Source organism: Camelina sativa, chromosome 15 (genome assembly GCF_030686135.1).
Source record: "Camelina sativa cultivar CO46 ecotype springtype chromosome 15, ASM3068613v1".
Taxonomy (NCBI): domain Eukaryota; kingdom Viridiplantae; phylum Streptophyta; class Magnoliopsida; order Brassicales; family Brassicaceae; genus Camelina; species Camelina sativa.
Window position 1 is genome coordinate 567464 of NC_141894.1, and position 24047 is coordinate 591510.

General features: G+C 35.3%; 6 protein-coding genes and 1 non-coding gene across 9 annotated transcripts; 5 read left to right on the plus strand and 2 right to left on the minus strand.

The window, feature by feature from the left end:
• The first annotated feature begins 6 nt into the window (after positions 1-6).
• On the plus strand, positions 7-2693 carry LOC104744297 (E3 ubiquitin-protein ligase At3g02290). Its single transcript, XM_010465327.3, has 5 exons — positions 7-484; positions 984-1363; positions 1481-1922; positions 2010-2119; positions 2391-2693. Exons 2-5 carry the CDS (start codon positions 1244-1246, stop codon positions 2415-2417), a joined length of 699 nt encoding a protein of 232 aa, XP_010463629.1. The 5' UTR covers positions 7-484; positions 984-1243; the 3' UTR covers positions 2418-2693.
• A 72-nt stretch (positions 2694-2765) lies between these two features.
• Positions 2766-5815, plus strand: LOC104744298 (RCC1 domain-containing protein RUG3, mitochondrial). 2 transcript variants are annotated; one of them, XM_010465329.3, is made up of 9 exons: positions 2766-2975; positions 3219-3491; positions 3677-3870; positions 3951-3998; positions 4082-4154; positions 4251-4422; positions 4669-5100; positions 5230-5421; positions 5533-5815. In XM_010465329.3, the coding sequence occupies exons 2-9, from the start codon at positions 3236-3238 to the stop codon at positions 5579-5581; spliced, it is 1416 nt and encodes a 471-aa protein (XP_010463631.1). In that variant the 5' UTR covers positions 2766-2975; positions 3219-3235; the 3' UTR covers positions 5582-5815. The 2 variants fall into 2 exon arrangements, with proteins under 2 accessions (XP_010463631.1, XP_087343679.1); XM_087487553.1 differs by having other exon boundaries at positions 2834-2975; positions 4251-4592.
• Positions 5816-5925: 110 nt separating this feature from the next.
• Positions 5926-8905, minus strand: LOC104744299 (developmental protein SEPALLATA 2-like). Its single transcript, XM_010465330.3, has 7 exons — positions 8126-8905; positions 7356-7437; positions 7176-7237; positions 6990-7089; positions 6785-6868; positions 6523-6668; positions 5926-6305 (listed from the first exon to the last, which is right to left on the minus strand). Exons 1-7 carry the CDS (start codon positions 8308-8310, stop codon positions 6212-6214), a joined length of 753 nt encoding a protein of 250 aa, XP_010463632.1. The 5' UTR covers positions 8311-8905; the 3' UTR covers positions 5926-6211.
• Positions 8906-13453: 4548 nt separating this feature from the next.
• Positions 13454-13527, plus strand: TRNAI-AAU (transfer RNA isoleucine (anticodon AAU)). Its single transcript has one exon. It is a non-coding gene; the product is annotated as a tRNA-Ile (tRNA).
• Positions 13528-13589: 62 nt separating this feature from the next.
• Positions 13590-17300, plus strand: LOC104744301 (tRNA (guanine(26)-N(2))-dimethyltransferase 2). 2 transcript variants are annotated; one of them, XR_015581711.1, is made up of 12 exons: positions 13665-14012; positions 14429-14713; positions 14816-14903; positions 14989-15110; positions 15191-15330; positions 15415-15487; positions 15616-15704; positions 15819-15924; positions 16168-16380; positions 16456-16650; positions 16750-17204; positions 17247-17300. XR_015581711.1 is itself a non-coding variant. In XM_010465332.3 (11 exons), exons 1-11 carry the CDS (start codon positions 13917-13919, stop codon positions 17119-17121), a joined length of 1779 nt encoding a protein of 592 aa, XP_010463634.1. In that variant the 5' UTR covers positions 13590-13916; the 3' UTR covers positions 17122-17300. The 2 variants fall into 2 exon arrangements, 1 of the variants encoding a protein (XP_010463634.1); XM_010465332.3 differs by having other exon boundaries at positions 13590-14012; positions 16750-17300.
• Positions 17275-20196, minus strand: LOC104744300 (pentatricopeptide repeat-containing protein At3g02330, mitochondrial). Its single transcript, XM_010465331.3, has one exon. It carries the CDS (start codon positions 20151-20153, stop codon positions 17454-17456), a length of 2700 nt encoding a protein of 899 aa, XP_010463633.1. The 5' UTR covers positions 20154-20196; the 3' UTR covers positions 17275-17453.
• Positions 20197-21539: 1343 nt separating this feature from the next.
• Positions 21540-23381, plus strand: LOC147926171 (nucleolin 2-like). Its single transcript, XM_087487554.1, has 7 exons — positions 21540-21779; positions 21952-22001; positions 22105-22251; positions 22347-22523; positions 22613-22723; positions 22821-22960; positions 23062-23381. The coding sequence occupies exons 1-7, from the start codon at positions 21759-21761 to the stop codon at positions 23172-23174; spliced, it is 759 nt and encodes a 252-aa protein (XP_087343680.1). The 5' UTR covers positions 21540-21758; the 3' UTR covers positions 23175-23381.
• Positions 23382-24047: the final 666 nt, after the last annotated feature.

Here is a 24047-nt window from a genome sequence, read left to right on the forward strand (position 1 = left end):
TTTATTGAGTAAACAACCTTATTATATAGTATTAGTTAATGGAGTTTTTTTTCCTTTTTGTTAAAAAGGTCAACTTTTTTTTTTTTGGTTTCATTCTTGAAGCTCCATTGGCATCCAACAAACAAAGCTCTCTATCTCTCTCTCTCTCTGTCTGTCTCTCACCCACCACCTTCACAACAACAAAACAATCATCATTCATCTTCTTCTTCTTCAGTGTTTCCTCACCTTTTCCGCAATCTTTATTTTACAATCACCGACGAGAAAAAAAAAAACAAATTTCCTTTTTTATTTTTGTTCACTTAGTGGGAAATTGCAATTAATTAAATAAAAATTGAAACTTTAAACGTCAGTTATTTGTTGTTTCATCTCTCTTCTCTCTCTCTCTCTTTCTGATCGTAATAAAGTGAAGAAATCAGTTTAGGTCTTCTTGGCCTCCTCCTCCTCCTCTCTCTCTCTCCTTCCAGCTCAATTCTCGATCAAAAAGGTTAACTCTTTCTTCTTAATTATTGAAAATTACTACTAGGAGTGGGTTGTGATCATTCCGATCCTGATCGTTCTTGATCTCAAATTGTTTTGTTTTCTGTATTGGTCAATTCTCGCTGATTCTTGTAGCTGATGGATGGTAACACTCTGTTTTCTCACTTCTTTGTATTAATCGTAAAATGGGTTTTATCACTTTTAGGTGTCTCTTATCTTAATTGGGTTTGTCTGTTTCTCTGTTGAAGCAAAGTTTTTATCTTTTTTTGTCTTATTATTATTGTGGATGTTGTCGGAATTTCTTAACCTAATTTAGGGTTTAATCAGTTAATGTACTTGCATTCCACTTTACTGAAACCTCAAGTTAGTTGTGTGTGTGTGTGAGTGTTCAGATCGAAACTCTCAGTTGCTACTAGACACAGTTTCGGTTTTGTTGAGATGAATTTGTATGTATTTGAAACCGCTTCATCTCATCAAGGAATCAAATTCACATTTTATTATTGCAGGTTGGTAAACGTGGAGATCTCAGACTGATTGTTAACTAAAATGTTGTGGGGGATCAGAGTTCTGTAAAATAGTTAGTTACCTTTAAGCAACGTTCAAAAGATTTTTGAGTGTCTTATTATCGGATTTAGATAGATTTACATGTATCACTTAGTGTTGTAGATGATTGTTAAACCATTTGGTCTGTTAAAGTTGAGGTAAAAGAATCTATTTCAAATTAACATAGAAAGAAAGAACGAGTGACGAAGTAGAGCAGGACAGGATGGGATGTGTTTCTTCATGCTTTCGGGTCGAAGACATTGATGACTACATGAATCCAAATAGCTCTGTCTATAGGAACTGTCCCTGCATTAGATGCCTTGCTCATAATTTCCTTAACCTGGTACGTTCTTCCACATTGCTTATTTCAATTCATGCTTTCTTATGGTTTGAAATCTCAAAAGTTTTCATCTTTACATGATCACAAATATTTTTTCCGATCTTTCAATCTTTGTTGCAGTATATCTCGGTCTTCAGAAGAGGGGAAACTCGCTCTCTCCCATCTTCGGTTCAAGCTACAGCATCGATGACTTCCTCTTCTTCGCACGATAACTTTCTGTCTGAAGCATTTCGTTCTACGCCAAGACCTCTGCCTTATGATGCTGATCCTAGATATTTCCGCTCACTCGTCTCAAGACGGGAGAAAGGTTCAAGTCATTCCCATGATGAAGCTGAACCTTTAAGAAGTGATAGCGATGCAGATTCTGAATCTTTCGGCCTAGGAGGATGCAAATGGGCTAACAACCATAAGTCCACTGTTTCTGATAAAGATTCCAAAGAAGAGTACTCTAGTAAATCCAGTCTCAGGATTCTAAAATCAAAGTCAAAGTCAATAATGGCAGAGTCTGAAAACATGTATATACTGTCTGAAGATGAAGATGTCTGTCCAACTTGTCTTGAAGGTGTGGAAACTCCCACTCCTAGTTGTCTTTTGCAATTTCCTTTTTGTTCCTTATAAGCATTCATCTTCTTGTTGGTTTTTTTTGCAGAATATACATCAGAAAACCCAAAGATTGTGACAAAATGCTCTCACCATTTCCACCTTGGTTGCATTTATGAGTGGATGGAGAGAAGTGAAAACTGTCCTGTCTGCGGAAAGGTACCCAATTTTTTTTTAACTTCTGAACAAAGTGTGTTGTTCTGTATTATTCTGGTTAAAAAAAGCTCTATTTTCAAAACTTCATATGTTCTTTCCATGGCTTCTACTGGTTTTAGCTTCCTCGTTTGATAGGTAGAACAAGTGAAGCATATATTTGCGTAGAAAATGTCCCTATAGAAAGAGTTAATCTGTTTTTGGAAATTCATAACAGTTGAGTTACGTTGTTCTGATTCATTCAAGCTCCCATATTTGCCAATGTCCTTGTATGCAGGTGATGGAGTTCAACGAAACACCGTGATCATCGTACCATTGATCTGTGTCCTGTATCTGAACTGAAACCGGGGAAGATGACAAGGCAATGCAAGGAATAATTTGTAAATTTGGCTTGTTGGTTTGTGAATATTTTCATTTACGATGGTAAATATATGAAAGCAGAATGGGAGAAAATGTTCCTCTGCAACACTTTTAAGTTTCTGAGAAAAATTAAATCCATAAAACAAGAAGCAATGTCTTTATCTTATAGTGTTCCTCTGTTGTATTCTCTTACATACATAAATTAATTTCCCTTATTAAAGTGTTCAATCTAAGGAATACACAAAACTGATACAGAGTTCTTATGAAGTATAGAGAGTTTAGGGACTTGACTGTAAATATACCATAACGTGAAGGACTTCTGGTGTTAATAACAGAAATTTCTCTTCCCCGACTCGGTCCCCGAGCTCCTGGGAGCAAATGAACGAACGAGAACGAGAACGACCCTCATTGCTTCTCTCTTCTCCTCTGTTTCTTCTTACACATTAATTAAACAAGTTTCAGAATTTTCGATTCATCCAATTTGTAACATTTGATATTTGAGGTAAGGTTTCAGATTCTCTCTGGATTTTTGCTTTTTCTTGTTTGCATTTGCGTGTGGTGTCATCTTAGTTATTCAATAAATTCGTGATTTAGCTCTAAGAATGGGTAGGTATTGAATAACTTGCGTGATTCGTGATCGCATCTGCTCGTTTCTGTAAAAACAGAGTTTTGTTCGTTGGTTGATAAATTTGGGGTCTTTACGAAAGATAACATTTTTTTTTTTTTGGTATGATTCTTCTGAAAGGGGGAGTCACCTAGAAGATGGATATTGGAGAAATCATTGGTGAAGTAGCTCCACCTGTGAGTATCCCAACAAAGAGCGCAATTTACGTTTGGGGTTACAATCAAAGCGGACAAACTGGTAGGAATGGTCAAGAGAAGCTTTTGCGTTTCCCTAAACAGCTTCCTCCTGACCTTTTTGGTTGCCCCTCTGGTTCCAATTCTCGTTGGCTCGATATATCTTGTGGTCGGGAACATACAGCTGCCGTTGCATCTGATGGATCTCTCTTTACTTGGGGTCTGTCTCTCTCTATCTCCATAAAACTTGAATCTGCTCTATTGGGATTTCTTTCTTCTTACGATGTGTAAAGTTCTCTTCTTTCTGTGATCAATGTGATAGAAAGCAATCTACGTATAGTTGTTTGCTTGGATCTTGTGGTTACATATCAGGATGTTTCTTACATTTTCATGTCCTCGTCTCAGGTGCTAATGAATACGGTCAGCTTGGGGATGGAACTGAGGTTAGGAGGAAACATCCAAAGAAGGTGAAGCAGCTGCAATCAGAGTTTGTGAAATTTGTGTCCTGTGGAGCTTTTTGCACTGCAGCTATAGCAGAACCCCGTGAGAATGACGGTACTCTTTCCACTAGTAGACTCTGGGTTTGGGGCCAAAACCAGGTATAGCAGTTTACATTATTGTGACTGGATTTGCTACTTCATGTGTTTTTCAAAATGATCTCTCAGATTTTTCATGACAGGGATCAAATTTACCACGCTTGTTTTCGGGGGCATTCCCTGCTACAACGGTATGTACTAAAAACCTATATCCATGATAGAAATATATTAGTGTAGAGAGCAGACAGTGATTTGGTATATGCACATATTATAGGCGATTCGCCAAGTATCATGTGGGACAGCTCATGTTGTGGCCTTATCAGAGGAAGGCCTTCTTCAAGCTTGGGGTAAGAATGCTTTGAGAACTTGTTATGCACTATAACCTGTTTGTTTGGTAAATTTTTTGTGATTTTGAGGTTTCTGTTTTTCATGGAAATTATAAGGCTATAATGAACAAGGCCAACTTGGTAGAGGAGTCACTTGTGAAGGACTACAAGCACCTCGTGTGATAACTGCTTATGCGAGGTTCCTTGATGAAGCACCCGAGCTTGTGAAGGTTATGCAAGTTTCATGTGGGGAATACCATACTGCTGCTGTATCTGATGCAGGCGAGGTGTAAGTTATCTATTTGCCTTTTCTTGAAAACTTTGTGGTTATTCACATGGCATGGAAGCTAATTCTCTGTGCAAGGACCCGGGGGAAGGAAATCCTTCTGATGGAGATATTGATCTCATCACATCCTAACAGATGGGAATGCTTGAGGAAGCAAATGGATTCCTGACTATGCAAGTCTCCTTCCCTTTCGCTTAATTTATTTTGGTTATCTCATTCAATGTCCACTGCTTATCTCTTTCTTTGCAGTTACACTTGGGGATTAGGAAGCATGGGTCAACTTGGGCATGTGTCTCTTCAATCCGGGGATAAGGAGTTAATACCAAGGCGAGTCGCTGGTCTTGATGGTGTGTCCATGAAAGAAGTTGCTTGTGGTGGCGTACACACTTGTGCTTTATCTTTGGAAGGAGCACTTTATGCTTGGGGTGGTGGCCAAGCAGGACAGCTAGGACTTGGTCCTCAATCTGGTCTCTTGTTTAATGTCTCTAATGGAACCGATATGCTTCTACGAAATGTCCCCGTTTTAGTCATCCCAACTGATGTCCGGCTTGTTGCTTGTGGACATTCTCACACTCTCGTTTATATGAGAGAGGGACGGATTTGCGGATGGGGTTATAATAGCTATGGTCAAGCAGCAAATGAGAAATCTTCATATGCTTGGTACCCATCGCCTGTAGACTGGTATGTAGCTCAAACAGTTTATATTGTTTATTTTATTGCCAAAACAAAGCAAAGAAATAAAGGAGTTTGTGATGAAAACATTGTGGTAGTTTTCAGTTAGATTAACGGGAACTATGGTGTTGCATTCAGGTGTGTAGGACAAGTGAGGAAGCTAGCAGCAGGAGGTGGTCACTCGGCTGTTTTAACCGATGCATTCTCGTTGAAGGAGTTGTGTGAATTTCAATTAGCAGATAGTGTGAACCTCTCAAATGCTTCAAAAATTCAAGATGTTGCATTCAGAATGGGTTCCGAAGCTTTAGCCCGCCTCTGCGAAAGTCTCAGGTAAGAAAAGTTGAAACTTTTGGACAATCTTCTCTGTTACTTCGTAAACTTTTAGACTAGAGGGAATCCAAGTTAAGCAAAGCTAAACAATTGTGGCTTGATGTGTTTCAGGGAGCAGTTACTTGACGGAGACTTTACTAATGGGGAAGAAGTATATTAAAAAGCACAAACCCCAAACTCTCGAACAATTTGGTACTGGTGGAAGTTATTACAATTCATCCTGTATCTTTGAAAAATATATGTAGTAAACCAGAAAGTCCATTCTTCAGCAGAACTCTGTACCATTGTACCTTTCAGGACAATTCATCCTGTCCTGTCTCTGTAAGAAGATCCACATGTTGTAATTATCTGTTCTGTACACTTACGACTTAATCATAAAACCAGTTTGGTGGCATTGTGGAGTATTGAATCTCACTGTTAACTTGAGAGTTTATTACCCTCTGTCGCAAGCTATGTCGATTGCATTTAACCGTGTATTGTAATATACAAATTTGAAAGACAGGATAAGTAAACAGATGAGACATGGTCATTCTTAGCCGTTCACACATTACAATCCATACATATATAAAAGGCACAAATATCTCCTGAAAGTCTGAAACAAAAGAGAAATATTGAAGGCTATTTATCACAGCTATAGCCACTTATGTCTACAAATCAAAGTCTTGTGCATACATAAACACAAAATTCATAACTATTCATTCATTCTTATTCATATGCATAAGATCTAAGACCTCACGCCAAGACCCCACCAGTACTTGCTTCAGATCCTTACTGGGATAAGAAGTCTCACTCATAGCATCCAGCCAGGGATGTAGCCGTTTCCTGGTTGGGACTGACCTTGCGTCGTTACAGCCATTTGCTCTGAACACACTGGATGGCCATACCTGTTTTCATCACCACAACAACATAGTTTAGGAATTTACAATAGAAACCCACTTTTCAAGTCTGAAAGTTTGATATTCCCTCCTTAAGACATCAAAGGGCTGAAACCTTAGACTCAAATATCTTTGAAACAAAGACAATTTTGGGATTAACCAAACTGTTGTTAACTGTTTATCACTTAAGTTGATGTCTAAAGACAAGAGAAGTTGTTTGATTTACCCAATTTGCAAAGTGGGATCACATTCAAGAGATTGGTATAGTCCCTGAGAATGAGCCTGATGATGCCCATAGGCAACATTATGTTGATCACCGGCTTCCCATGCTCCTCCTATATGGTGATGTCTCACGCCGATCATATCTTCCAGCTAAACAAAACACCAACTTTCTTGAAACCATTCCACAGAAATAATCCAAAAGAGACATATGTACGTAGCAGTACTTTAAGATATATAACCGTGAACTGAGTAGAGAGAGAGAGTACCTTCATTGACAAAGCTCTGTTGGCTTCAAGCAAGATATGCTCTTTACCTTGAAGATCAGATAGCTGGTCAAGCATATACTGCGTCTGAGAAAGAAAAAAAAAAAGAAGAAGCATTTTAAGATATACTCACACATCAAAAACATAGAGAGGTCAATGTTGTGTGTGAATCTTTCAGTATATATACAATATGGAAACATTTAATCACCTTGATACAGCGAACTTGCTTCAGAGAGCCGTCTAGTTGACGCTCAAGCTGCTCTAGCTCCTTTGAATTCAGAGGTCCAAGGTCCTCTCCAAGAAGATTTCTGCAGCAACACGTATACACTTACATCAATATATAAAATTTATACATAGAATTTAAATGAGCATACAATCTAATTTATGTATATACCTCTGCTGACGCTGCAGACTTTCATATCTACCTTTCAGCTTCAAATACTCTCTGTAGCTGTTCTGAATGATGCCATAAATGTTGGAAAGCTTATATATTTTGGAATCTTTGAGAAAATTTTGATTTGCTTTTGTTAATATCAAACAAAATTAGTCAATGAGGAAGGATAAAAGATTAAACCTCAAGTTCTTTGGCAGGTTTGTTGTTGACTTCAATTGAGCCATAACTGCACTTCTGGTACCTTTCCAGTGTCTTAAGCATGCTGATGAAAGATCAAACCACAAATTAGGAGAAATAAAAGAAACAATTAATTTGATGACAGGAATTAAGAATAAAAAATTATTAAATATATACAAAAATTGTAACAAAGAAAGATCTTTTGATGAGATACAGATTACAATTCATGTGTGGTGCTTAAATGGCTGCATGAGGTTCAGACTGGTTAATGCATGTAACCACAAATTATTCTACGTTGGATCTTTTTATTTTTTAATAGAAGACTGTGAATCTTCAATTTGCTTTTATAAGTCCTAATCACATATATATCTGTGTTACTGTGTAGAGCCAAGGAGTATTAACTTATTCATCATTTATTATATATGACACTTATGACTTACCAATAGCTCCTCTAAATTCTGAATCTACATATATATACAGATTGCAATTGGACATGAGACGAGATCAGATCTCGAAATCCAATTAATATAAACTAAACTATACATATCCTTCTATATATAATCAAAACCTAAGAGATCAGATTTAGAAACTAGTTTTTTAAAAATTGTTAAAAAGCGATCAAGAACCAAACAAAACCTTGATATATAATTTTATCAACAAAATCAAGAAAGATAAATTTAAACCTCATCACAATTCACAAGATCACTAGAAAAAGTAAAGATCTATGCACAGATCTAACAAATGTTTATGTATATAGATAGAAAGAGAAGTACTTGGAGGTGCTGCAGAACTCATAGAGCTTCCCACGGTTGGAGAAGACGATGAGAGAGACCTCAGCATCGCAGAGTACAGAAAGCTCATAAGCTTTTTTCAAAAGACCGTTCCTACGCTTAGCAAACGTCACTTGTCTGTTGATTTTGTTCTCTATCCTCTTCAGCTCTACTCTTCCTCTTCCCATGATCTTTTACTTAAGTCCCACCCCCAAAAGAAAACAAAATTCTAATTTTCTTCTTTTTTTATAGCTGATATATATGTGTAACCTTATTAGGGTATGCAATGTTTTATCTATATACAGACACACACAAACATGACTTTTCTGAGGGGAAAGATCTTATCTTTTGGATAAGTAAGTAAACCCTAGTTTTATTTTTCAAGAACAAGAAAAGAAGATCGGAAAATAAAAAAGAGGAAACCTTAGCTTTCTCTGGTTTGGTTTTTTTGATTTGATATATTAGGGCTCTTTGTTTATTCTTTAGATCTTTTCTTTTTTTGAAGGGTTGTTGTTTGTGTGTGTGATGAGGTTGTGAATCTGAAGAAAAGTTTTTGTGAATCTATAAAAGCTATAAAGATAAGAAAAAAAATTGTGAGGGTGAGAGATCATTAGGGTTTGGTGTGTTCCATTCACACTATCTATCTCTCTCTCTTTCTCTACTTCTTTACTCTTTCTCTCTCCTCCCTACATTACAAAACAAAGTAAAAAAAAAAAAACATTCTCAAACCCTCTCTCCCATTGCGCGTGTCACACAGACGTCATTGTTTTGCAAAAGAGTTGCGTACACTACTAAATAAGAAAGTAGTATATGAAGTTTTGGGGGAAAAAAGTATTTCTGATTACATATTTCATGTTTACGTATATATATAGATAAGTAGATACAATGTTTCGACTCTTTTAGGTATATACACATACATTCCCCAACTTCATCAAACAAAAATTGAAACATCGATCTCTCATATTATAATTTTCTACTAATTAATTAACCTTTGTTTTATTTTCTTTAAAATGTGTGGCTGAATCAAAATAGAATGACATGCAACGTTTTAAAACCTTCCCAACTAATAATATCTGTAGTGAACATTTTCTCTGATTTATTCAATAATAATAAATATAGTAAGTATAATAGTAGTGTATAAGGCTTTTTATAAAGTCAGAAAACTCATTCATTACGAGTTAATATATATAGTTCCATCCAGTAAGGCTCGAATTTTAAAAAAAAAATGTCAACAAAAAAGTGCTTCTTCCTTCTTCTTTTTAATTTTTTCTATATTGTGTGATATGTACTTATTATATATGTCTATAAGTTTGCAATTTGAAGGGATTTTTTGAATGTAGTAGTACAATGTCTCCAAGCTAGTGTGGTGTGGGGGTAAATATCTCAAGCCAAGCGCGTGAGTGTGAGAGAGAGAGAGAGATTGGGGAAACACAGTTGGGGTTGAGTATCTAAAAAAGAAACGAAAGCAGCTATCATCATTTTCTACTTCACAAGCCGCAGAAAAGCTTCTCCTACCTTAAAATGGATAATATGTACGTGTCGCCTTCCTATTTGCTTGCCTTCCTGTCTTTTGTACAACGTACGTTGCAGTTTTCTTCTTATTTTTTTACGTTTGAGAAAATTTATACCCTCTTATTAATTAATTTAGCTGGATATTTGCCTTTTCTTCCAAACATAGTTTTTGTTAATGTTTTCAAACTAGATTAGGACCCGCGGTGTATCGCGGGGCAAAATTATTTATAATTAAAAATTTAAAATTATAAATTGTATTTGTTGGTTAAATATATTATAATTATATAATAATTGTTAAATAAACCATATAATACCGCAATATATTTTTTTTATATAATATTTATTTAAATTTAATTAGATATGTCTATTTTCTGATACTGACAGTATTAACAAAATAACAAAATGATATTTTACCTGTGTAACACTGAGTTACTGAATTTTTTAATTTATATAAATATCGATAAAATCTGTCCCGCTTTATAACCCCGTCTCGAAATATTTTAACTCACACTGTATCATCTTAACTTTTCTTATTTATTTTGTATCTACGGTATAATATTTATCATAAAAATTTTAAAATTTTTTCATATTTAAACTTTTAAAAATCTTTAAAATAAAGAACCGGAATAAACTAAATAAAAGTTTTGAAAGTTTGAATGCCTGATAAATCAAGGGTCTACTCATTTTTATTCAGAATCATTTTGGCAATTGAGAATATCATTAATGTTGTAGTTATTGCAATGTAATTTTCCGGAAATTTTGTCTACAAATTCATTTTCCAGAAATTTTGTCTAAATTATTAGCAAAAGAGTATATTTTCGAGGGTCATACGAAATTTTAGACATCGTTTTGTCTACAACCTAAATAAATGGAGACCATTATATTATGAATTATCAAGAGACCCATAAAATACTAAGAGGTCCATATAAAATTGCTAGAGGTCTGATAGAATTAATTGCATTAGTAGCATTAATTACAAAAAGTTTCCTTATTAGTATTTTTGAGCAAAAACTGCTGCAAAAATACTAGTATAGATTTATTCATCCGTATCTCGGTATTATAGGTAACGTATCTCCGTGAATCCGTGTGATTTTGTCTACAACTATATTGAAGAGAACAACATATATATGGGAGATACACACCACATGGACATGCATACATAGTTTTACTTAAGTTGAGGTTCGTTCGTTGATTATTCTTTATGTTACTTAGAAAACATATTTAATTTTGTTCTCCAATTAATCTTCTATATTTGGGTCATTGCTTGCAAGAGTTTTAAGTCTTGTAGGTGAAGCCAAGAAAGGTAAATTTATATATATATATATATATATATATATTTTTTTTTTTGGTCAAGGGTAATATCTGGTTCCTAAGTTAAGATTAGAATTTATTCTCGTTTAGTTTTTAATTACTCTTGAGCAAAAACCAAAATTAAATTTTTATTTCAAGGTTTAATTTACTTACTAAAATTTCATACTCGATGAAATTGTTTTGAACTAAAAAAAAATTAATGAACCATGAAACTATGAGAGTGTGGATTTTCTAATAGCTGACGATTTATTATTACACATGTATGCAGTTGTAAATACTTAATAAATTGATTAATCATGCATTTGTCTACTACTATTATATATACCTGGTAGTAGCTAGATTTAAGAAATCTTAATTTTTGTTTTCCTTTGGACAACGAATCTACCAGCAAAGATCTTTTATCTTCAGCTCAGGTGACGTAGGAAAACGTCCGTACACCTCTTCTTTTTACAGACAGCAAAAAGACGTTAAAAAGTAAGTAAATGGGAAAATCTAGAGTGAAATAACGCAACAAGTTGAAGGACACGTGTCGAAGTATGATTCACTAGTAAGCAAGCTTAGACTTTTGTGGCCCGAAGAGAGAGAGAGAGTCACCTTTCTAAACAGTGTCTTGTCCCTCTGTATACAGTATAAAAAGTATTTTTTTTTTTACACCCTTCTGATTTGTTTGGTATACTAGATCGACACCATAGTCTAGTAGTCTCATCTAGGGATGGATTTAAACACTTCTCCAAGTATAGATTATGATTTGTTTGATGAGCCCAGAAAGCGCTACACGAATGCAAAGAGCAAATTAATGACCATTTGGGAAATTTTCAATAGAAGAAAACATGACATCTATCACGTTCACATGCATGGTTTAAATATCTCCAATGTAGAAGAAACATGTTGCCACTGTATATTGTATGCCTTACAAGCAGAGAAACCTTATACCTAACATATTTATTTCGTAAATTATTTCAACATAATCTATTGAAATTCATTCAAGCAAGTAATTATATAGCACTCTGTCTAGCTTTTTTTTTTTTTTTTAATTTATTTATGCGACCACCACTAAAAAAAGAATGAAATCAACATCTGTATAGATGAGTTTTATGACAATGGAAAGAAATGGAACTTGACATAGTTAATTTTTTATGTTACTTGTATACGCAACAACATTTAACAAGCTTAATTTAATTTAAAAAAGCAGAAATTAACATTTGTTAAGGGCTCATTAGCTCAATTGGTAAGGGCGTCGTGCTAATAACAATCAGGTTATTGATTCATCTAACTAACTTCCAAATTTAAGAATCGAATTAATCATTTACTTCAACTAACTTATAAAATATACTCTTAGTAAATGCTTTTGTATGAATACCTTTATTCCTTTAATATTGATTAGAATGACCAAGGAATATGCTTAATATTCACCTTTAACTTTTTGATTCTCTTTATTGTTTTCATAAAATTGTTTAAAATATTTAAAAACTCAAATAGGAATTTCGTTTCAACTAATTCTAAATTTGATCCATATCATAAAATAATGGAATATTCCAATTATATATGTTATATATATTCATATCTTTCATTAATTAACATTAATGAAGTAAATTTGCCAGTAATATACTTAATACTAATATATTTTAGAATTATTATATGATTCATTGCTTGTAAAATAAAATTATGTAATAAATTACTAAACTTTAAGGGAAGATTATGCCTTAGAAAAATAATTATTTAGTTGATATGATATTTATATATATTAAAAAATATATATTTTTTTAAAAAACTACAAAATCTCAAAATTATTCTTTGCAATATGAGATTTTATCTGTTGAGTATGGTCACTTTTTACTTGCTCTTGAGGCGGTGATAATTGGTGGTATCTCATGTTGGGAATGTCGGGACTCTTGTGGATATTCATGGAACGGACGTTTTTACATCCGTCGGAAGCGCAATTTGGTCACAAATTCATCGAGATGGAAGTATGTATCTTTAAAATAAGTATTTTATTCATCATCTTTTTAGAGGTTATGGAATTTGAATAATAATTTTTAATATGTGTATTTTTCATATATATCAAACAAAATATTTTTTTTTTGTTAAGAAACTTAAAAATCTCGTAATTTTTCCTTGTGATATTAGAGATATTTTAGATAAGATTGCAATCATTTTATAATTTGTTAAAGAATATATTATTTTTAAAGAACTCTTATTTATATGAGTTTAATCTGAATAATTCTCTGACAAAGTATCTAAATTTAATAATTCCATGTTTTCGTTTTTCATGTTTGACCATAATATTTTTTTGAACAAAAAAAAAAAAAAGTTTGACCATAATATATACGCTTAATGAAGCTCTTAAATCTAACTAAAATATCAATGCAGCTTTTGTACAAACATAAGCAAATCATAAGCCCCGGCTTGCCCCCGGGATGAGGCCCCTCCTGTAGTACCCCGTCAAGCCCAAAAAGCCCATCGGAAAACATAAGCAAATCATAAGCAAATCGGAAAACATAATCAAATGGCCCATTAGCTCAGTTGGTTAGAGCGTCGTGCTAATAACGCGAAGGTCGCAGGTTCGAAACCTGCATGGGCCATTATTTTGTAATTTATATATACCCGGTCCTTATCTTTTTCTTTTGGTCTAAAACAAATACCTGACTTTTCATTTATATACATTCATACCCGCTATCTTCTAATTTTATCAATTATGTCCAAATTCAATCAGATAGATAAAAAAGGCAAATACAGTTTATGATGTCCGGTCCATAGTAGGGTTTTATAAGTTTCAACTTTGAAGTTCAAGGCTTTAATCTCCTCCTTGTTTGTATTTTGGCTCCTCCTTGTTTAAACTCCAATCAAAATCTCATCTTTGTCTCTGAAGACGAAGCGCATAGGATTTTTTCATTTATTTCAATACGTATTTGTGATTTGTCGTTGAGTTTACACAATCCGATATTGTGAATAGAGAGACTAAGATTAAGCAATGGAAACGGATCTGAATGATTATACTGTTATCAAGGAAGGAGAAGCTGAGATTCTCATGCACAAGAAGAATCAAGTCTTCTTCAATAAAGCTCAGGTTTTTCTAACTTCTCTTCTTTTATGAATGTTTTGTTGTTTCTTAAGTTAAGCTGAGATATATTTATCTGAATTGGTGCTTCTGTTCCATTGTATTGGCTGCTTTGATCTGTTTTTAAATGTTTTAGCTTTGGTTAGACACACTGAACACTGATTCAAATTCAGTTAGCTGATGATGCCTTGCTCTGGAACTAGAATTAGTTTACCTTTTTTTGAAAATCTAGGAATCTCCCAGAACTGTCAGTGATTGTTCCAAAGTTTGGATTTTTATGTGCGTGAGATGAACCAAAAGTATCACAAATTTTGATTGTTAGTCAGTTTTATAGTAAGTAGTTAATTCATGGGTTTAGTCAATGATGTATGCCTGTTTAAGAGTGAACCTGAACTCTTTGCTTTATGTCTATAATGAATGATTAGGTGAACAATAGAGATATGTCTATTGCTGTCCTAAGGGAATTTATATCGAAACGCAAGCAAGAGTATGAAGGTAAGCCATCTAAAAGAACTAGATCAGCTTCTAAAGTGAACGGCAAGGATTCTTCTGATGCTTCCAAGGAAGATACTCCTAGTGAGAACGGTTTGAGTAATGGTGAACACAAAGTAGCATCTGAGGATGGTCCACCAAGCTCTGCATCAAAAGATCCTGCCAAGACAACAGAAGGATTTGCACCTAGAGAACCCAAGCCACCAAAAGTGCTTGAGGTCCTCCTATATTCTTGTACTCACTGTCTTGTTTCATAGCTTGGTGCCTTATTGTGATCTTGCTCTTAAAAATAACTTTTTGTTGCATACTTCAATTTTCAGGCTTTGTCAGCTTCTGGGTTACGGGCTCTAAGATATGCACGTGAGATAGAAGGAATTGGTCAGGTTGTTGCGTTGGACAATGACCTAGGTAAATTTTTCCTTCATTCCTTTATAGATATATTTGTACTCATAGCTCTCCTGTACCTAATGTTGTTCCTTTTTCCTTTTAATAGCATCTGTCGAAGCTTGCCAGAGAAACATAAAGTTCAGTGGCTCGGTGGCTATATCAAAGGTGGAGTCACATCATACAGATGCTCGTGTCCATATGATCACCCACCCTAAAGAATTTGATGTGGTAAGCATTATTACTTTGTTCATTTGCATATTTTACTAGAGTTGCTTCTGTTAAAGTAATTTTGGTAATAATGTTGTCAGGTTGATCTTGATCCATATGGATCACCGTCTATTTTCCTTGACTCGGCTATACAATCTGTCACGGATGGTGGATTGCTTATGTGTACAGCAACTGACATGGCAGTGTTATGTGGTGGTAACGGTGAAGTTTGCTATTCCAAGTGAGTATTTTATCCGTTCATACACCTTTCTTTTAAACAAGTACCGATGATGCCTTTTCGCTAAACCAATCCTTAATATATCAGATATGGTTCTTACCCATTGAGAGGAAAGTATTGTCATGAGATGGCTTTGCGGATCCTTCTTGCCAGCATCGAGGTCTGTTAATCTTAGCCAAATCCAGTTTTTTACTAAATAATCATTTTCTGTCATTTATTGCCAATTCTCTCAGGTTTCGATTGTTTTCTTATGTTTCTTTTTTACCTTTTGGTTATGATTGAATGTAGAGCCATGCAAACCGCTACAAGCGGTATATTGTTCCGGTGCTATCTGTGCAAATGGATTTCTATGTTCGTGTCTTTGTCCGCGTTTACACGTGAGTTTTCCTTGCCTAATCAAAACACATTACATCTCAGTTATACAGATTTTACAAAATACTTTTGTTTCGTTTTTGATCCACTGAAACCTCAAAGCTTAATGAAAATTTCAGCTCGGCGAGTGCAATGAAGAACACTCCATTGAAGCTTTCTTACGTCTATCAATGCATTGGCTGTGATTCATTTCATCTCCAACCTGTCGGAAGATCTCTCCCTAAGGTATATGCACCTATAGAGAATTTCACACATTCTCTATTCTATGCAATGCATCTCCTAAGATGATAGAAACTTGGAATATAGCCAATGATTCTTGTTATGGTTCTATGTGTGACAATAGTGTATGTCATAGTTCCCACTTTTTTCGTGATACTCTTGGAACTATCTGAGGTCACTAGTTCCAAAGTAGTTTAATTTCTATCCTGAGACCGTATTTTATTAAATCATATTTGTTTGCTTTGGTAGAACAACAGTGTGAGGTATCTACCAGCAATTGGTCCGGTTGTGCAGCAGGAATGCAGCCACTGTGGGAAGAAGTATAACATGGGTGGACCAATATGGTCTGCTCCAATGCATGATCCAGAATGGGTGACTTCGATTTTAAGCAGTGTGAATTCCATGAAAGACAGATATCCTGCTTATGACAAGATCTCTGCTGTACTTACTACAGTCTCCGAGGTAAGTTGCTTAGATGTGTGTTCAGTTTTCAGTTGTTGACCGATTAAAAATTTGATTTTTTTTGTTATGTATCAGGAATTGCTAGATGTTCCTCTGTATTTGAGTCTGCATAATCTTTGTGCGACTCTAAAATGCATTTCACCATCAGCTGCTATGTTTCGGTCAGCGGTTATTAATGCTAATTACCGGATCTCGGGGACTCATGTGAATCCGCTCGGCATGAAAACTGATGCTCCTATGGAGATTATCTGGGACATTATGCGCTGCTGGGTAAGCTAAGTTGATGATTTTCATAATGTGACCTTGCTTTCATTGTACCTAATAATGTTTTTGATGGTTTTTTCTTGGTTGGTGCCTGTTTTGTTGTAGGTAAAGAATCATCCTATTAAGGCACAATCCCCTGAACACCCCGGAAGTATAATTTTGTCCAAAGAACCATCACATCAGGTTGATTTTTCGCGTCACATTGGTTCGTTGAGCAAGGCGCAGGCGAAGAAAATAGCTCGTTTTCTTCCGAATCCAGAGAAGCATTGGGGTCCAAAGCTTAGGGCTGGTCGCCAAATCACGAGCAAACATGTTTCGCTGATTGGTCATGGAGCCGTTAATGGTCATCTTAATCAACACCATGAAGAACTTAAAGAAGAAGATGAAGATGGAGCAGAGCAAGAAGATAACCTCAAAGACAAGGTTGATCTGAAACGCCAGAAGACAACAACAGAGGATATTTCTTCAACATCATAAAACAAGTCAGAGATCACATTTTCTGTTTAACCATTTTTGATAGTACTGAGCGTTGTGACCCATTTGTTCAGATTCTTTCTGTTGTGATCTTATTAGTTTTCTCATTTAAAAATTTACCCTTGTAGTGATTTTAATTTATTTTTGGATTAAAAATAAAAAAATTAAAGTATTTTATTGAATTGAAACCTCTTTCTTATAAATGTCACTATCATACTGTAATTATTTGGAACAAAATTACACAAATTTACATTGAACACATGTTACACATTAATGGTAGAAAAAAATTACTCAAGTAAATACACCCACATCAGTTACCTGAGTAAACACATTTATTAGTAGCACCATTGGTTCTGTTCTTCTTCTTCAACCTCAGGTTCTAGAGAAGAATCACCAAACGGTTTCATTTCACTATAAACCAAACCAAGCTCGTCATAGATCTCTTCCCATCTAGGATGAGCCTTATCTCCAACGAGAAAGACATGAAGCTCATCTTTGAGCTCAACCCAACTGCAACCAGGCTCCTTCTTAAGCTTAAAGCCTCTCATACTTCTTCTCAAATCTGAAACCTTTTCCCACATTCCTGCATCTGCGTATACATTTGATAAAAGAGTATAAGCTGAAGAGTCTTGTGGATCCAATCTCAACAGAGCAGCAGTTGCTTCTTCTGCAATCTCTACATTGTTTCTATGTATCGTGCAGACTCCTAACAAGGTTCTCCATATAACATCGTCTCCTTCGAACGGCATCTCTCGAATAAGCTCTAATGCTCTCCTGACTTTTCCGGATTTTCCTAAGATATCTACCATGTTCGAGTAATGAGGTAGCTGAGGATCCAAGCCATAATCTCTCTTCATCATGTAGAAGTACTCGAGTCCTTTGTCAATTAGACCCATATGAGCACAAGCTCGGAGTATCGATATGAAAGTTACATGATTCGGTTTTATGTTTTCTACTATCATTCTCTCAAACAGTTGTATGGCTTCCTCTCCTTTCCCATGATGTGCATACCCGCAAATCATGGCGTTCCAGGTCACAAAATCTCTTCTCCTTGCCTTCTCAAACATCAATCTTGAATCATGAAGATCTCCACATTTCGAGTACATATCAACGAGGGTGCTGCAGATATACACATCAGATTGCAATTCTTTCTTGATGACCTGAGCATGAATCTGTTTACCTAATCCAGTGGAAGCAAGATTCGCACAGGTATCAAGAACCGTTGCATAAGTAAATTTGTCAGGAGTTATACCCATCTCCATCATCCGGGTAAAAAGCATCTGAGCATCCTCACTTTGTTCCTTCAATACATATCCGGAAATGATTGAATTCCATGAAACACACATTTCCTGCAGTCTCTTATTGTGTATATTTTCAAGCTCTTCCGAGACATCGGCTCCTAAATACAATCGACTATGTATCTTCTCCGCTTCTTCTATCATTCCACACTTTGAATACATATCAATCAGAGAGCATCCAACAGAGGAATTAGAAGTCATTCCTGATTTGACAATGCTGGAATGAATCTCCATACCGTAACCCAAAGAACCACCAGCACAAGCTTTCAATACGCTTCCATAGGTAAACTCATCAGGTTCGATCCTAGAACGGAGCATGGAGACAAAAAGAGAAAGTGTTTCACATCCTTTTCCGTTCTGTTCATGTGCTGCTATAATCGCATTCCAAGACACAGCATCTCTTCTTCTCATCTCATCAAATACACGAAAGGCTTCAGACAGAGCTTGACATTTCCCATACATGTCAATAGCAGCATTTGCAACACAAACATCTACCGATAAGTTGCTTTTTATCGCCAAACCATAATGCTGAAGCCCCTCTGAAAGACCTTTCACCAAGGCACAAGCCCTGAACACTCCTGATAAACTTATTTCGTCGAAACCAAGACCCGAGGACATGAGACGGTGAAACAACCATAGAGCTTTAAAACCATGTTCTTCCTGCGAATAACCAGTAATCATTGCGTTATAAGATTGTCTATTAAGATTTTCTGACTTGTCAAACAAAATTTGAGCATCTTGCATATTATCACACTTTGCGTACATATCCAACGTTGCCGTCCTCACTATACCATCTGTTGCAAAATCTGACTTTAAGGCATGAGCATGTAACTGACCACCTAATCTCAATTCGGATAACGCAGCACATGACCTCAAGACGCTAGCGTAAATTGACTGGCTCACTCCAGCATTTACCTTTTGCATCTCCTTAAAAAACTTCAAAGCAAGGGACAACAAGTTATTCTGAACACAGCCAGCGATTATAGCACTCCAAGAGACAGAGTTCTTATCCGGAATACCTTGAAACACTCTAAGAGACTCGTAAAATCTCTTACCTTTTGCATACATATCCAACAAAGCACTTGCAGCAACCACATCAGTATCACAACCCACTTGAACAATAACCCCATGAATCTGCATTCCTAAACTGGTTTCTTCTAAAAAGGAACACACTTTAAGTATGATTGCAAAAGTTCTACCATCAAACTCAATACCTGCCCTCCCCATGTCAAGGAAAATCTCAATAGATTTCAAACTCTCACCGTTCTGTAGATACCCAGAAAGCATTGAGTTCCACGACACGACATCTCTCACAGGCATCATATCGAAGAAAGAACTCGCTTTAGCCATGTCATTACTCTTGGCGTAACCATTGATCATTTTGTTCCAAGAAACAACATCTCTCAGCGGCATTTTGTCGAACACCATAGAAGCAGACACGAAATCTCGAGAATTTGTGTAAACTTGAAGCAAACAGTTCAGCACGAACGTAGTCGGACGAAACCCAGATAAGATCATATGAGCATGAGCTTGCTTTCCCAGCTCTAACGCTCCTTGCTTGGCACATTCCTTGAAAACAAAGGAAAAGTTGGTCGTGCTAGCTGAGTTCACTTGAGTCACAAAATCCGTAAAATAAGAAAAGGTTGGAACTCTTCGGTATGAAATTTTCTCTGGAAGAAATCGTTTGAATGAAACCACTGCTTTGGTCATATGCAAGAATCGGAGATACTCTGCCATGAGTCATAAACCTCAGCCGTGGTATCTATGGCGGGATTGAAACGATTACAACTGATTCGGTTCGGTTTAATCGGTCTAAAAATAATGTAAACCGACTGAAACCGAATATCAATTAGCCTGCAACCCAACCGGATTAATATAATTAGATATTATTATTAAGCCTAATCTCATCATATGTGTTAAATACCAAATTACTAATTCACAATTTTTTTTTTTGTTTTTTTTTTTCCACGGTTATTAAATAACTAACTAAATATTTATAAATAAATAATAATAAAAAAAATCGATTCTTCTTCGTTCCATAACAATTAAAATAATGTCGGTTCATGATCCTGGATACAACTTGGTCTGCACTTCGAGAATTTGTACTCCATGTTAGGTTATATCTTGTCTCTGGAATCAAATGTGGGTTTGTGTTTTTTTGTTATAAGGACTTCAAATTTAATGTGTTTTTATTGGATTTTTTTGTATGAATGTGGTTGCCTTCCTTTTTTGCTTGACCTAACTAATATTGTTAAGTTTAAAAAAGAATAAAAATAATGAGTAAATGCTATTAATGTAAAGAAAAAAATACATGTATATATTGTGCAAGTAATTAATTTTGAGATACGTTTTGTAAAATGATCAATATAAAATACATGAATATATATGTTTTTGGTTAATATAAGTATGTATATACTAAATATATTAAATTAAAGTAAACTATGTGGGCTTTGTATTACCAAAATTCATCTAAAGGAAGTGTAGACATAGTACACATATATAGCTAGTAACAAATTATTCTTTTGTTAAATTTAATTAATTTTGAGATATGTTTTTTTAAAAATGATCAATATAAAATACATTAATATATATTTTTTTGGTTAATATAAGTACATATATATGTAATGGACTAAATATATTAAAATTAAGTAAACTATGTGGGCTTTGTAGTTTGTATTACCAAAATTCATCTAAACAAAGTGTAGACATATATAGCTAGTTACTAATTACTTAAAACTTTTTATTTTGTAAATTAGATGATTAATCTTTTTGTAAAATATAATATACATAAGATTTAAAGTTATACATTTATTTTGTTAAACATTATATATTCCCTTTATTTTTAGTGCACCAAAATCCAAAATGTTGATTTAAATATTATCATGAATTTAGGGGCCAGTCATGAATTACTTCTAACATGAACATTATGAGTAAGTTATTCTATTTTGATTTTCTTGCAATCATTGAATCTTTGCCACAAGTAATAATAATAAAGGAGTTTATAATTGTATTATTATTTGTTACACAAAAGGTCCCTAAATTTCGAATTTCCTTATCCAGTCAAATATGATCGCGTCTCCACCTTACCCTTCTTATTAGGACTAGGAATTTTATGTGCTTAGTCCAGGCCTGATCTAAATTCAAGGCCCAATCGTGTCCTTTCTTTTGTATAGTGTCCGAAGCCAAAATAAATAATAAACGAAAAATATAAATACCTTGGTTTTTTTTTTTTTTTTTTTTTTTTTTACAACAAAAACCTTGTTCATAACCTAAATCCCTAGATCTGGAAAATATCTTTCGAGGGTCGGAAACCGTAGCCAGCCGCTCTTCTAAACCGTAACCATGGAAGGATCCACCGTGAAAGTAATCTTCTTAATTCTCTTTATGGATTTCTTCTTACGCACTCTTCTTTAATTAAACCTTTGTTGTTTGTCTATGAATTGTTTCATCACAAGAAGGGAAGAAAAATATTTGGAGTAGTATTATAATTTCTGATTACATCTTTTTTTCTTTGTATGTACCTGAATCTGATTAGGGGTTTGAATTTATCGATAGTAGTGATGCATCAGACATCCCAAGACAACGGTAATTATTGATTCTCTATTTTTTATTTTTTATTTTTTACGTTTTTTTTTTTGGTGCGGAGATGTACAAAGTATATATTTTGTTTGTCGAATTGTTATTGCAGTGGGATTAGCAGTATTTGCGTCGAGGGATTTGACACTTCGCTTTATGCGTGTGAGGTCGAGCTCGCGTTGACAAAACACTTCTCTTCATGCGGAAAGGTCACATATGTTAATGTCCGCAGAAACTATGCAAAGGGTACCCTCCACAGGTTTGTTTGTTTGTTTCTGTTCTGGCTAATTAATAAATTCTTGCTTCGATAATTCCACCGAACTAATTGTTTTCCATCGGTGTGTTTCGTAACAGACATGCCTACATCAATATTTACGGAGAAGGTGCCCTAGAGAAGGCGTTGCAACTTAGTGGAAAAAAAGTGGTGGGAGCTGGATGGCGTGTATTCGCTAAGGAGGCACTGATGACGGTGTGTGCGGGAGATCCTCATCATACTGCTGAGTCAATCAAACACGTTCGTTCAGAACGCACGTAATACCATTTTCCTTTGTGGTGTTGTTATCGTACGTTGTTGTCATGTTGATTACATATTATCACTAACTCGATCGTCTGTCTGTTAGTCTGGTAGTCGAGGGATATGACACTTCGCTCCCTGAGATTGATCTCCAGATCGGGCTGACTAAATACTTCTCTTCATGTGGAGAGGTCAACCGTGTTACGGTTCCGGCCTGGTTTGTGGTTTCTTATATAATTTTCTGTCTCAGAGTTATTATCATTATTTTTACAAACTAATGGAAAAGACTTGCCCTCTTTTCTTTTTTTTTACAGGAAAGCTTTCGTTTCTATTCGGGGAGAAGGCGCAGTAGAAAAGGCCCTGGAACTAAGTGGACGTGACGTGGGAGGATGGAATATTACAGTTGTTCGTGTCTTGCCGCCATTGTTAGCCAAAAAAAACTTCCCAACATCCAGTACGTACTAACATATATGACTTTGTTATATATTTTGTTTAATCTAATTCTTTGGTAACAAAAGTAAAAACCTCTCATTACGTAATTCATTTATTTCGTAGGTCGTTCTCATCCCAGCAACAAGATCCGCCCCCCAGTTTACCTCAACCTCGGCGCCCCAATTGCGAAGCGGAATCAGAAGACCAAGGAGGAGAGTTCTCTTTCATGGGAGTAGGAGGAGACTATGTTTGGTGTTTTAAACTCGTGATACACATAAAAGTGTTCAGCCTCCTTTCTTTCTCCATAATTATCACTTTCGGTTTTCTTTTGTTTTTGTGTGGATGTTAACAGCAATAATCATGGTACCAGCCTTCGTTATTTACCTCAATTAGTATTGTATTGTATGATGATCTCTATAAATATAATCATATTATCTGCCTTATTTCTTCCAAGCAGTATACGGTTCCATCGATTAGGTACGTAGCATTTTCGTTAAGATCATATCTTCTTCGTCAGTTGTGTTTTTGTGTTTATAAGCTCTTAAACTAATTAATTTTTCGTCTCTTCCCATTTGCGCCAAAAAGAGACAAAAGAAGATAGTAGATCAAATTTTATAGCAGGAATTTCATCATTTCACCAATCTTATTCTCTTTGGCACAGCCACAACTTCTGAGATCCATGGTGACTCCGACTCGGCCATACCAACACAGAGGGCAAAGAAAGTTTCTTTTGATCTCGAATCTGGAATAACCATATCTGACTAATTATCTCGCTCCCACTGATTAGCCTGGTTCCATCTTTTGTACATCATCGTCTGGACATAATCTAGAGCTTGAAGAAAAAGTCCTCAGCAGCAGATTTACCGTTTGCTTCTTGATCACACTCTCAGTATCATCTTCATCTTTCTCATTGGTGTGCATTGGCTCATATCCACATCATCGATGGCAATTCCTTCTTTATCCTTTCTCTTTTATTTTTCGTTCCAAACCTTTATATATGCACTTGTTACTCATCTCATATCCATTGGCTCCTCCTCGCATGTGCACTGATCTATCATCTCTAAAGATAGGATCATATTTGCTTCCATGGAATGAAAATGAGCTGCAGT

Bases quoted from the DNA above. Each gene is read 5' to 3' on its own strand.
- LOC147926171 (XM_087487554.1), top strand. From the start codon at position 21,759: ATGGAAGGATCCACCGTGAAA. The intron at 22,524-22,612 runs GTAATACCATTT...TCTGTCTGTTAG, and splicing joins CACGTTCGTTCAGAACGCAC to TCTGGTAGTCGAGGGATATG. The intron at 22,724-22,820 runs GTTTGTGGTTTC...TTTTTTTTACAG, and splicing joins CGTGTTACGGTTCCGGCCTG to GAAAGCTTTCGTTTCTATTC.
- LOC104744299 (XM_010465330.3), bottom strand. From the start codon at position 8,310: ATGGGAAGAGGAAGAGTAGAGCTGAAGAGGATAGAGAACAAAATCAAC. The intron at 7,238-7,355 runs GTTTAATCTTTT...GGCATCATTCAG, and splicing joins AACCTGCCAAAGAACTTGAG to AACAGCTACAGAGAGTATTT. The intron at 6,306-6,522 runs GTAAATCAAACA...TGATGAAAACAG, and splicing joins GATCCCACTTTGCAAATTGG to GTATGGCCATCCAGTGTGTT.
- LOC104744297 (XM_010465327.3), top strand. From the start codon at position 1,244: ATGGGATGTGTTTCTTCATGCTTTCGGGTCGAAGACATTGATGACTAC. The intron at 1,364-1,480 runs GTACGTTCTTCC...TCTTTGTTGCAG, and splicing joins CTCATAATTTCCTTAACCTG to TATATCTCGGTCTTCAGAAG. The intron at 1,923-2,009 runs GTGTGGAAACTC...TTTTTTTTGCAG, and splicing joins CTGTCCAACTTGTCTTGAAG to AATATACATCAGAAAACCCA.
- LOC104744301 (XM_010465332.3), top strand. From the start codon at position 13,917: ATGGAAACGGATCTGAATGATTATACTGTTATCAAGGAAGGAGAAGCT. The intron at 15,111-15,190 runs GTAAGCATTATT...TAATGTTGTCAG, and splicing joins ACCCTAAAGAATTTGATGTG to GTTGATCTTGATCCATATGG. The intron at 15,705-15,818 runs GTGAGTTTTCCT...TGAAAATTTCAG, and splicing joins GTCTTTGTCCGCGTTTACAC to CTCGGCGAGTGCAATGAAGA.
- LOC104744298 (XM_010465329.3), top strand. From the start codon at position 3,236: ATGGATATTGGAGAAATCATTGGTGAAGTAGCTCCACCTGTGAGTATC. The intron at 3,492-3,676 runs GTCTGTCTCTCT...TCCTCGTCTCAG, and splicing joins TGGATCTCTCTTTACTTGGG to GTGCTAATGAATACGGTCAG. The intron at 3,999-4,081 runs GTATGTACTAAA...CACATATTATAG, and splicing joins GGGCATTCCCTGCTACAACG to GCGATTCGCCAAGTATCATG.
- LOC104744300 (XM_010465331.3), bottom strand. From the start codon at position 20,153: ATGGCAGAGTATCTCCGATTCTTGCATATGACCAAAGCAGTGGTTTCA.